The sequence below is a fragment of the Astatotilapia calliptera genome, chromosome 4 (genome assembly GCF_964374335.1).
Source record: "Astatotilapia calliptera chromosome 4, fAstCal68.1, whole genome shotgun sequence".
Lineage (NCBI taxonomy): Eukaryota > Metazoa > Chordata > Actinopteri > Cichliformes > Cichlidae > Astatotilapia > Astatotilapia calliptera.
In genome coordinates, this window is record NC_137425.1 from 16,570,123 (window position 1) to 16,582,499 (window position 12,377).

Consider the following 12,377-nt stretch of genomic DNA (forward strand, 5'->3'; position numbering starts at 1 on the left):
AACTTTTCTCGCTTTTTTTCCCCCCTCCCCGCACTTTCCTACCAATTTCGCCAAATTTGGCTTGGCACACGCACGGGGGTTCTTGGGTGCAGGAAGAGGGTTTGACGGAATAGGACGAAGAAAGGATGGATGGATCGGTGGATGGACAAGTTGTCATGACGACAGGGTTGCTCTGAGTGTGTGTTGGCTGATGAAGTCTCTCTTTGCCTGCTTGTCCAATCAGATGGCTGAGCAGCGCATGCAGCACGAGCAGGAGAGGACGCGGCTACAGCAGCAGCACAGCGCGGAAAAGGACAGCCTGGTCCAGGAGCACCAGCGGGAGGTGAGCAGCCTGGAGAGGCAGGCCAGGGCCGCCCTACAACAGCACCAGCAGCACACCCAGGAGTGGAGGAAGCGCGATGCCCAGGTAGGGGGTCTCCACTGATCCACGCACTCGCACGCACACACACACGCGCTGACCCGCCGGTCTCCCGTGGACAACCATTTTGTATTTTGCTCATTGACGTTTTCCTGGGGTTTCAAAAGCACAGCAGGTTGAGATACTTTTTTATTTGAAGCAAGACATATATTGACGTGCGGCGCGAATAATTTTAGAAACCGTATGTTCAGCGCAAGAACACAGAAGATCGTACATGCTGCCGTTTGAATTAAAATCTGTTTTGAAGCAATGTTGCGCGCGACAAAAAAGTTTTTTAGAAATGGAATGAACAAAACGCAGAATGGCACCGTCCCAACTTCAAACGATTTCCCCGTTGTATTTTAACTCACTTTTTATCGCAGCAGGCTTTGTGTAAAGTGTAAAGACCAAAAATCCAAAAGACCCACAGGTATTTATGTAAAGGGGAAGAAATCAACGCTGTTGAGTGCCTAGCTTTTATTCCACAACCATGGTTTGAATTTGTGTTTTAGATAATTGTGGACGCCCTGTAAAGCGCTTTTTAGTCCCACCAAAGTGAATTTTTCTGCCTGCCATTCTCCTTTCACCACAGGTAGCTATCACCCTCCGGAAAACAGCGATTATTCTCTTATTGCAGCATGGTCAGCCACAATGAGTGTATGACATTTTGGGTCTATATTAACGGATATCCCTGACAACTGAGAGACTATGTGGTCACCATTTAACCAAAGCAGCAGGGTTTCATCTCAGACCCCATCACGCACTGTCTTCGCCTCTCTCCAGCCTGGGCAAGACTGGAGCTCTGTGGGGAGCCATTCGACAAACCAGCCCCCAGCTGGGGTTTGTATTTGACTCTTCAAGCTTCTTGATGAAATGAACATTGGCATGTAGAGAATTTTGTATATTGGCAGTTAGCTGACGATGGGAGCCCAGAGAGACTTTTGTTACGTTTGTGGACCGAATTTCCTCACACCGACTCTGGTCACTCATCGCGAATGGCGAGGAAATCAAACCTAGACAATTTTCTGGTTAGTTTTTGTCCTCACAAGACAACAATAACTTTAAATGCAATAAGAATGAAATAGTTTATACCTAGTAAAAGCTAATATGCAGCAGTGTTATGCTTTAAGGAGTAATATACACCTGAGCCTCCCCAATTAGACAAATTTGATCAGTTTATCCTGTGTCTACGGTTTGAGTTTTAACATTAAAACTAGATGCAGTGCTCCCACTTAGTTTGAAAATGAATCCATATTTAGGATACGCTCGGATTTGTTTACTATAACTTTTATTTTCTCGACCCCGTATATCTTTTAGCCATATCAGTATACTTCTACAGTAGCCAAGTTATTGCAATATAAACCATCTTCAAGGCTGGAAGCTGTGTCAAAAGACTAACCAAAAAAAACCTGAGATGTTTCTTTAGATGCCGTCACCACAGGACACTTCCACTGATAGCATGTCGCCCTGCTCGTGTCAACATGACGTGCAGTTTGACAAATCTCACAATCTCAGCTAATGTCAGTCACACAATCTCAGCAAAAAAGCAAAAAGCAAACTTCCCCAGTCCTCATTTCATATTCTCAGTTCCTGTTTGCTCCTGCAGCATTTTCAGCAGACATCAGTCGCCTGCCTAATGTCAGATGTTAAAGCGTCAGAAATCAGGATTTTTCACTCAGGCCTCGGAAAGATGGATAACTGATGGTTTGTGAGGGGGGGTGAGCTGGTTTGACTTCCTGTGTGAGAGCAGATGCACAGATGTGCTGTTTGCTGTTAAAAAAGAGCCACAAGCTGGCAGACTGTCAGCCCATATGTATTAAAAATATGCCTATTATATACATACTTATTATTAAACACAACTGCAGTGCTGTAGCTGTGTTTTTCCACTTAGAGCTCTGCCACACTGATATCACGTGGCTGTTTACATGCGTCTCTTTTAAAAAAAACAATGTGTGAAAGTTGTGATATAAGAATTTAATTTTAAAAAACTTTTTATTTTTGTTGCATGCAGACAGTATGGAGCAATTCCTTGCAGGACGTGTTACACCTCATTCTTTTTTTGTGTTGCCGAGCTCCCCCTCAGACAACAGTGGACCATAATATCATCAAGCGACAGTCACAACATCATCATATCATAACAGATAGCTCAAAGGCTTGCTGTGGCAATAGGTCTCAAGCCCCTGTTTTTTTCTGCCTAGCTCTTCTCTCTTTCTCTTAGTCTTCCTTGAATCAGTGGAAGGACAGTTGCAGCTAAAAAAAAGTTGGCAAGGACAGAGAACAGCTAATGTCTGTCACACACACTCTCAGGGTGAGTAATGCCCACTCATCCCCTTGATGTGGTGGGACACTAATAAATAGCATTCCTGTCTCTTGGCTTGTGTTTGAGAAGCAGAGCCAGTGAGTCGACTCACACAGGGACACACTGTCCTCATCCCACCAGAGTTTATCATCCAGGAAACTCTGGATTCTTCCACTATGTAGTCGCAAGTCAGCGGCGTTATCGGGGCTACGTTTGCGTAAAGGACGATCATATGCAAGGAGTTATCATTGTTTACACGTTTACATATCAGTCTTTTATAATCACGGGATTTCTAAAGAGAAAATATTGTAAAAGAGAGGGGAAAAAGTAACATGGTTCAATGTTCTCATTACAGAATGAACTAGAGATTTTGAGCTGGTTGAACCATTAAATTGATGAAATGTCTTGCTGGTGAAACATGTTTGCCCATAGCGTGTTTTGTTAGCTGATTAATGCCCCCCAAAGGACGAAGCAGCACAAATAATGATGGCATGGACTTTCTCGCTTCCATTCTGGAGACTCTAGCAGTGTGTGTGTTTATATACTTACTAAAACTTACTATTTTGTACCTCTAAACAGTAAAATATCCATAATAAAAGAAAACAAACAAGTATTGGATTTTACCGCAGAACATTTCAGTATGTTGTTGTGTGTGCTATTGTGTGCTATCACATTTGCGATAATTTATTTTTTTATTCATTTCTGTTTATTTTGATTCTTTTTTTTTTCCTGCGAAGCTTTTCAATTGTTAAACATTAGTAAGAGTTTGACTTCAAAAACTAGGGCCAGCATTATAAATTAATTGGAAGTTTGTGTTTGTATGTGTGTTTCTTTTTTTTCTTCTCTGCAAACATCAGGATTGTTTGTTCTATGCAAAACCCCATCGTTCATATTTTTTCCACCTGCCCCTCAAAACTCATTTTATGGGTATTATTTTCCCGAATAATTGTGTTTTTTTTATAAAGGAACGTACCACCATCTGGACTTCAAACAGCATGGGGGAGAGAGCGCGAGTCTTGCGGGGTCTTTCTTCTGGGCCGTAATGGACTAAATAATGATGCTGTCAATTTTTCAAAGCGCTTCATTCCCAAATACGTGATTAAAATGAGTCAAATGAACAGGGTGATGACAGGCTGAGTCAAAGGTAAAAAAATCAAGAGAACAAGAAAGTGCAGTTAGAAGTGTGTGTGTGTGTGTGTGTGTGTGTGTGTGTGTGTGTGTGTGTGTGTGTGTGTGTGTGTGTGTGTGTGTGTGTGTGTGTGTGTGTGTGTGTGTGTGTGTGTGGAAGGGGGGTGGGAGGCTCATTTGTTGTTTCAATCCTTCCATGTTGTCATTTAGGAAATGATTGGTCCCCGGGTGTTGTCAGGTAAATCTTTGTTACACGCTGATTTCAGTGGCACGTGAATATCCTCCTGAGTTGAGGTGTCATTGTGTTTGTGTTTTTCTCAACAGATTTCATCACGTTTTCTCACGGGGGAGTATTTATGTTAGAACTCAGCTGATTTTTGTTTTTCACTGGGGAGCTATTGATCATGCCTCAAGTCATCAGCGAATGCTGATGTTCTGTGATGTGTGGAGTGTTACAACATGCTCCCCTTTCAAACCCCAAAGCCATTTATTATGTGCATACATCACATGTTGGATTCCAGCCACACACGTTATCTGCCTGACAACAGCGAATCATTCATTACACAATTCAGCTACACATTTTAATTGCCTATAAGAGTCAAATGTCACACGTCAGTGCATGCGTGTGTCCTACTTGACTTTATACTTTGCAGAGTTATTCTGTTGTTTATAATATTTGTAGGTTAGTTTTTTGGGGGGATTTGCATACAACACTTTTTAGAGTTACGCAAGTCGAAAGATTATGAGCGCTCACTGATGAAACAAACAGCTTCAGTTATCCTGTTCAACTACAAAATTCTGAGATACTAAATTAGATGTTAAGTGAACAGTCGGCGCTTCTAACCCAAACCGCCTTGAAGGACGCCATATATTTATGTTCATACCCCGACATGATGCCAGAGTCCAGAATTCTGAGCGATGAACCAAAAGCGTTGTTATAGTCGTGATATATTGTCGAGATCGCTGCATGCATCTTTGGCAAAACTTGTTACCGTCACGCTGAAAGTGAAATTTTCAAAACTTCGTCGAGCTCTGTTTCAGTAAAAATCTCTCGCACTCTGTTTGTGTTTATATGTAAATAATATGCATTATACATTATACATCACATTATGCAACCCTGTCGCCTTTATTACCAAAGAATTGCCTTTGAAATTCTGTCAGAAAGCTGTGGATACAGAAATTCATCATAAAAAAGAAACTGTTAACTTAATATTGCATGAATAGAATAAGATAGGATATTGCCAGCTGTATGCGCAGAGATAAATATTTTTGCCTGCAGTCAGAATGTTAAACTATAGACCTCACTTGTAGGATGCGAGTCGAGATGCGGTGCCTCTAAACGGGGTAGTGCTCACATTGTTGACGAGGGCATTAATTAGAAATGCCTCCAGCGTGGTTCTTGTGCTATTCTCGACCTTGCAAGTGGATACTTTCTGAATTCTCAGAGTTCGGAAATCATGAAAACAACTTCCTGCGTTGTTATCACAGCTCACGAGTTCAATCTGCAGGAACATAAAGGTGAATCTGCTAAGAATAATTATAGCTCTGTTACATTTAGGTGTAACTGTAATACATAAAGCTAGTATGTACCAGTATGTACCGGCTGTTATTAGTTACAGCTGTATCTGAAAAGGGTTTTGTCATGGTCCCTTGATAATGGGCAAACAGATTTCTCTCCTCTATCATTTTCTTAGCTCTAATGCTAATTGTGCTACAGCAGTATACAGTAACTATAGAGTAGAACTGGTCTAGACCGACTATGTGATTCTGTGATAGCACCATCTGTATCTTTCTGCATTATGTTCTTTAATTTCATATTTTGGTCCATCTAACACACTCTGGCGCTGTACCTTTGAGTCCCTATCGTCCTGTGATACCGGCCGACTTAAATGAGGGTCGGGCTCTGGTTACAGTTACAGTCTCATTTCATATTTAACATCTGACATTAAAGTCTCTAAAAGAGCCTAATTGGCATACCAGCGGAGTAATTATGCTAATCTGTTGAGACTCAATTAATGTTAGATATACTGAACTGATTGCACGTTTTTCCTCATTATTTTGTTTTCTGTTTTGTGAAATTGTGATAAAGCATATTCACAGATACCCATCGTTTATTATGGTAAATGGCCTGTTTATTATGCATTTCTTCATTTCATTTTGTTTTCTTCACAGAAGAATCACTGCTCATCCTAGCTGTGCGGGGTTGTCACTGTGCAGTTTAGTGGAGAGTAGGAGAAAAAGCAGTTAGTTGTGGTCTCGTAGAGGATTTTAGAGAATCTTAATACAATCTTTATAAGTGTTGATAAAGTCTTAAGACTGATCCTCACTTGACTGTGATATTTTCCCTTGATTGAACTCTTATTCAGTCCTTAACCACTCTCCCTGAGGTTGTTTTGCCAGTGTTTTGTCATCCTGGCTGACACGGTTTGACCCAGTATTTCATCTGACACTCTTCTATTGTTACCAAGAGCTGCTCCTTCACAGAGCTCCCCATCAGCCTGCTAACACGTGCCCTCTTGAAGCGACTGTGTTCGCTCCCCCCAATGAAAACATGCACTTTTGGCCTCTTAAGTTCCTGAAGTGTCATTGCCAATGTCTCTGTTCTGGTAGATTATGTTCTAACTTATTAAAAGATTTTTTTTTGGAGGACACATTCCCAACATTTGTTAAAGAGAGAATTATACATTAAAGACTCTTGAGGGCTCAGATCTCATAGCTGCTTGCACTTGAAGAAGGCACTAGAGGAGCAGTGAGACTGGTAATATTGAGAGACAGAAGAGTGGGACGCAGAGGAGTGCATGCGTTTGTTTGTTTTACCTCACATTCTCTCTCTCTGAATGCGCTGCATGGCAACCTATGTGTGTGACAGTGTGCCATGTGTGGCTGCTTCTCTGTGTAGGCATGTGTGTGTCTGTATGTGTGCAAATGGATCTGTGTGTGTGTGTGTGCTCGTGCCAATGTAGAAGCGAGTGAAACACAGCCACAACATCTGCCTGTTTTTGTGACACTGCTTTGAAGTCTCCCCAGTGCCCGCTAAAAAAGACTTCAGACGCTTTCTGTCTGATTGCCTTAACGTGGCGTTGTCCTGGGATGCCCAGGCTTTTGAGGAGCGGGAGGGGGCAGGAGCCTGAGCGCACAGCGCAAACCACAGTAAGAGGAGTAAAAAGAAAAAAGCCAAGGAGAGTAATGAGGATGTGCAATAGCTGGGGAATACATGCAATACAGGTAGGGAAGTGTGAAACACTGCAATTCATCTTAGATCCACCTACACTTAACTACAATGCGCTTTACTCATTGCTTGTAATTTGTGTAAAATGATTACAATATGCCTGCGAGGTGTTTTATTTTTTTCTGTCCATTGCTGTTTACAGTATTGAATGTATGTGAATACAGCTAACTCAAGTACCTGTAAGGATATAAGGCGCATTTCAATGTAAAGTCCCCCACCCGTATTTCTTGCAGATAGTCTCCATCATCCCAAATATGTGATGTAGGTTTGACAAAACAGTAGACTTATCTTCTCCTTTTGACATCTCCCAAACTCTTGAGATGCAGCTTCACAGCATGTCAGACCAGTCTATTTCTGGTGTTTCATGGGCCGTGGAGGGTTGTACTTATTAGCATTCTTACTATGTAATGTTGACTCTCACTGGCAGTGCTATTAAAACGTTCTTCGGAGCAAAGTCAAGGCTGAGAGAGGTCGAGAGAGGGGTAAGGGCTTCATTGCATGGCGGATGGCTCCGTGCGCCTGGTTCTGCTGAAGGTTTCTTCTTATTAAAAGGGAGTTTTTCCTTCCCCCTTTTGCCAAATCCTTGCTCACAGGATTCCATCGGATTGTTGGGGTTGGAGTTTTCTCTCCATTAATGCAAAGTCAATATAAAGTGCCTTGATGCAGCTGTTGTTGTGAAATAAAATTGAATTGAATTTGACACTGAAGGAGAAAAACACTGACTGGAACAGAATGGAGCACAAAGGGGAACTCACTAAAAACTGCCTCACCAAGACGCACACGCTCTGTTGGAAGATATAAATGACATCAAGCAAAAGTATCAACAGTACAGCCGGTGTTACAAAAGAAACAAACAATAAAACTCAAACACAATTCATTCCCAAAACCAAAAGCAGTCATGAACCCACAAAAATTCTAAACCCTGGGTCTAAGATCCAGGACCATGACAACACAGATGGTAAAAAACCCTCAATATGCAATTCTCAGTAAACAGAAATACAAGAAACCTGTACTTAAAATGTGGACTTTTTATTTTTTTGTGATGTACTTAGTGTTACAATGGTGGGACACTCATATTGAACATGGCCAAAGCTTCAAATAATGACCTCAGCAAATCTGAAAGTAATCACCTTTGCAAAATGCAGTGTGAGCCTGAGCAGAAGGCCTTCTACACATAGAGGGGAAAAATTACTGGACATTAATTTTAATTTACTTAATTCAGCAGGTTTCTTTTTATCTCTGTCCAGACAATTGCAGATTTGGAGGCCCAGTTGTCAGAGCTACGTGAGGACCTCAAGAAGGCCCATGCCCAGCATAAGCAGCAGCTGGCCGAGATGGCGTTGCTCCAGGAGGAGGAAAAGCAAAGAGCAACCCTGGACAAGCAGGCATCCCTGGACCGGCTCGAGAGAAACCACCAGCAGGAGAAGGATGCTGCACATGAGAAGGTGAGAAAGTATAAGATATGGGTTTTTAACTCTGTTTTGACTGGGTGAATGAATACTGGAATGCCTGGAGTAGTAAAGGTTAAGGAGGTGTGGGGAATCTGCATGTTTTCCAAAAGTCAAAGAAGAAAACAACCTGGGAAAACATTAAAAGCAGCAACAGAACATCTCGAATAATTTAAACAGTGAATTTGAGAAAAAGAGGATGAACTGAAGAGGTTGTATACCTGTATAAAAGAGAGGCGGTTTCATAGAAGCCTTGTGCTTAAAAACAGTACCTGAAGTCAAGAAAGATGGGATGCAGAAGCTTTGTTTTGGAGGCTGAGTGTTAAAAACAGTGATTCTCATTTTCACATCAGCTGTTAGATCTACTGAACCTGATTTGTTGCTCTAGCAAAGTTTCTGGTGTAACAACGAAGTCTTTAAAATCTTTGGTAGGCACCTCATCTCCTGCTATTAGGAGATTTTATCCAACAACCCTGGGTATTTAGTCTGAACATTGCACGAAGTTGCCCTTTCATAATGGGGGACATTCACTCCAAGCACGTTCTCATTGCTGCAGAGCAGTTTGGTTGAGGTGAGAGTACTGCATGGGCAAAACGCGCAGGAGGCGGGACACGCGGCGTCCACTTGCTTTCTGTGAATTCTCGATCTGTTGTCACAGGCTCACTCGGACATCAGACTTCGAACTAGAAAGCTGGCATGTTAAAAACTGCTCAGTGTCCAGTCCTGACTGCTTACATTTGGTCAGGTAATGTCTAGAACGTTTGTGGCTGCAGCGAGTCTGGGAAACTGTTTTAAATGTCGGAGCATTTGGCTAAGAATACAAATGGGCCAATGTTATCTGACCCTAAGGACAGATTTCCCTGAACTGCTCAATCAAATCAACCGAATATGCCTAAACAAAAAGTTGGGCAATAAGTGCTGTCAAAATCAAAACTATTTGTACTTTTGGGTCTTTGGGGTAACCCACTTATCATCATGGAATATACTGTTTTGAAATGTGCAAGGTCAGTTGTAGAGAGAAAACCGCAGCATTTCAATAGAGCCATTGTTCAGCATTGCTTTTTACTATTCCTAACGCACCAGGAAGTACTTCAATGAAATCTTCCATCGACTATCCATCTTCTTTTCTTGCTTTTGTGCTTTTTTACTTTCTCTCTGTCATATTCGTTCGTTCGCCGCCTTAGAAGCTGGACCCACGGTTGCGAAATCGCTCATAATCTTGTGCTTGCCTAGCAGGAAGCTGACCTAAGGTGGTGTTGATCATAAACTAATCCTTACTGCAGGGCCCATCAAAGAGAGCATTTTTCATTAAACACCATCCCACACCAGCTGTGCAGCATTAGGCCCGGAATGCAGGGACCTCCGAAGCACCCAGGCGGCCATTTTGGCTCCATATGGCGAACAGAATCAGTAATTCTGAAGCGAGAAAGACCCGAGAAAGAGAGTGTGCTTACGACAGCGTAATCTTTATTTGAAGAACTCACGCTATTTACTATCAGTCCCTTTTGGATATGCGAAGGCTGTTTTTCAGCTAAAAGTTGTTTTATCTTTTAGGCCCCGCTTTAATTCCTCTGTGTGTCTTTGGTCTTTTATGTACGCAAGAAAAAAAATGACCCACAGTTGCTGGGCAGTCTGGAGTGGATTCAAAGCTGCGTTGAACTCAGACAGATAACACTATCAGCAATGCGCTAGTTTCACTTTCATGAAGAGATTAATGATTTCTCCATCCTTTTTGTCAGCTCAACGTTGATTCTTCAAAAAAAGATTCACCAAAGGTTGAACATCTTACTTTCCTTTTTTTTTTGTACTTTCTTATCTGTCTCCAAGTTTGACTTTGCAGTGGGCAGGGAAAACTTTTACTATTTCTTACACCCTGTTTCTTTTTTTCCCACATGCAATTGAAGTCAGCCAGACCTCAGATCCATATTGACTCGTTCGCCCTGTTTTGTAAGCTGAAAATTTCTCATTCTTTTGATGCAGACAGAAATGCTGTCCTCTGCAGTCCACCATGCTCTTGGAAGCAGAGGCTGAGCAGGCCAGCTTTCCCTCTTTTTTATATATATATATTTATATATTTTTTTAACCCATCTCCCAGATTCTGAAAAAAGAAAAAAAAGAGGCAAGAGAAATCCATTAAATCCATGAATGGATTCTCATCAAAGACACGTGCGTTTAAGGGAGAGACAGAAAGGGAGAGCGATGGATACAGGGGGGGATGTGGGGGAGCGGTGTTTTGGTGGAGGTTCTGGGAGTAGACGGGCAAAGCTTCTGGAATGAAATGATGAGAAGCAGGAAATCAGAGGAGATAAGATCAGACGTTGAGATAGTTCAATGCATTTGATCACCAAAAAGGAAAGGAGAGAAGGAAAAGTGATGGAAGCAGGCTCAGAAAAAGGTGTGTGGAGGTGTGTTAGACTGGATGCTATTGAAGCTTATCTTTGCTAGTGTGTGTGTGTGTACACACATACATGCACATGTGTGAACACACACAGCCCCAGACCTCTCAATCTCTATTCTGCACTGAGGGGTCTGTGAAGCCGCTTCTGTGCCTGATAAAGACGCCTCATCTCTGGGCTACAGTGAGCATGAATCCTGCCTCTTACGCACACCACCTCCTTATTTGACTTTTTTATTCTACCCTACACCTCCACCCTCCATTTCTCTGTCTCTCCCTCTCTCTCTCAGTCTTCACCGATATCTTTAACCCTTCCTTCAAGCTCTAGCAAGACTTATAATGTTTGTGCTTTCTGTAAATAGTTAGTTTTAACCAGAAGCCTTCGCTAAGCAGCTTGGAGGCACAGTTTCTTACCACATGCATATGAACAGGTTCTTGTCAAACACCAGCTATATTTGCACTCAGTGCTTAGTAGAAGTTGAACTCACCCCACACCCCACAATAAGATATTATCAGAATACTACACTGCATTACAATGTAGTCGTGATCACGGTAATATGCCTAATTAATCCCCCCACCTGGTGCTTAATAGGGATATGAAGTTTGACATTTGTCTAGTGGAGAAAAGGTCTTTATGTTGGACGTCTTCACCCCACACAACTGTATATATCCATGTATAGCCACACCTTGCTTGCTAATACAGCCAAGAGTTCTGAGACAATGAAAGACAAAAGATCAGGAGGCTTCAGGTTTGATAGGAATTTAATGAAATTTGGAAATTAAAATTTATATTCACCTTTAGTCTGGAGAGTAAAGCACCTTGAACTGCAAGAAGAGGTTAGATGTGTGAATTTTGTCTAATATGGTTGTGTGGACCTGACTATATCTGCATGAGTGTGTACCGGTAGAAAAGAGAGGGCGCATAAATACAGAGACATGTTGAGTTTCCTTGTTGCATCTGTATGACATACACCAGCTTCTTTCTCATATTATTTTAATTGTTGGTATAACCAACACGTGTACATTAAAAATGAAGGAGAAAAAAAGCTTTCCATGGGTAAGTAGTAGAAAAGGACTGTGTGTGCATGCACAGGGTAGTGTCCATGTGCATGCACACTTGCACCCCACATCAAAGGAACGGGGCATTTCATCAAAAACTAACCGAGTGTGACAAAATTACCTGAAGGCAAAGTCAGCCAATGAGAAAGCAGCTTTTTGGCATGCAGTAGCCAACCACTGCTTCCTGTCACTGCACTAGTTTCCCCCTGGCTGTGCCCCATGTGATGTCCATGACATGAAAGGCACTACAGAGCTCAGTCATCCTCTGACACAGGCGCACACAGGCTGAGCATCAGACAGCTACACCATGGAGGCCTGTGCCTTCCAATTGGTCTCTTTAGTTTCACAGGTGTTTTTGTTTGCTTCAAGGACGTTTTTCACTTTAACCTGAGAGGTTTTCCTCTGAAAGCTACCTAGCTTCA

The 12,377-nt window shown here is 42.1% G+C and overlaps 1 protein-coding gene across 9 annotated transcripts in view; it reads left to right on the forward strand.

Annotated features, from left to right (window-relative positions):
* Positions 1 to 12,377, forward strand: part of cep112 (centrosomal protein 112) — a 130,338-nt gene that overhangs the window by 70,841 nt on the left and 47,120 nt on the right. For 8 of the 9 annotated variants that reach the window (XM_026165044.2, XM_026165048.2, XM_026165045.2 and 5 more), the window contains 2 exons: positions 224 to 406; positions 8,301 to 8,498. In XM_026165044.2, coding sequence (XP_026020829.1) covers positions 224 to 406; positions 8,301 to 8,498 — 381 coding nt within the window. The remainder of the gene's footprint in view (positions 1 to 223; positions 407 to 8,300; positions 8,499 to 12,377) is intronic. The other variant, XM_080300901.1, reaches the window with a different exon arrangement.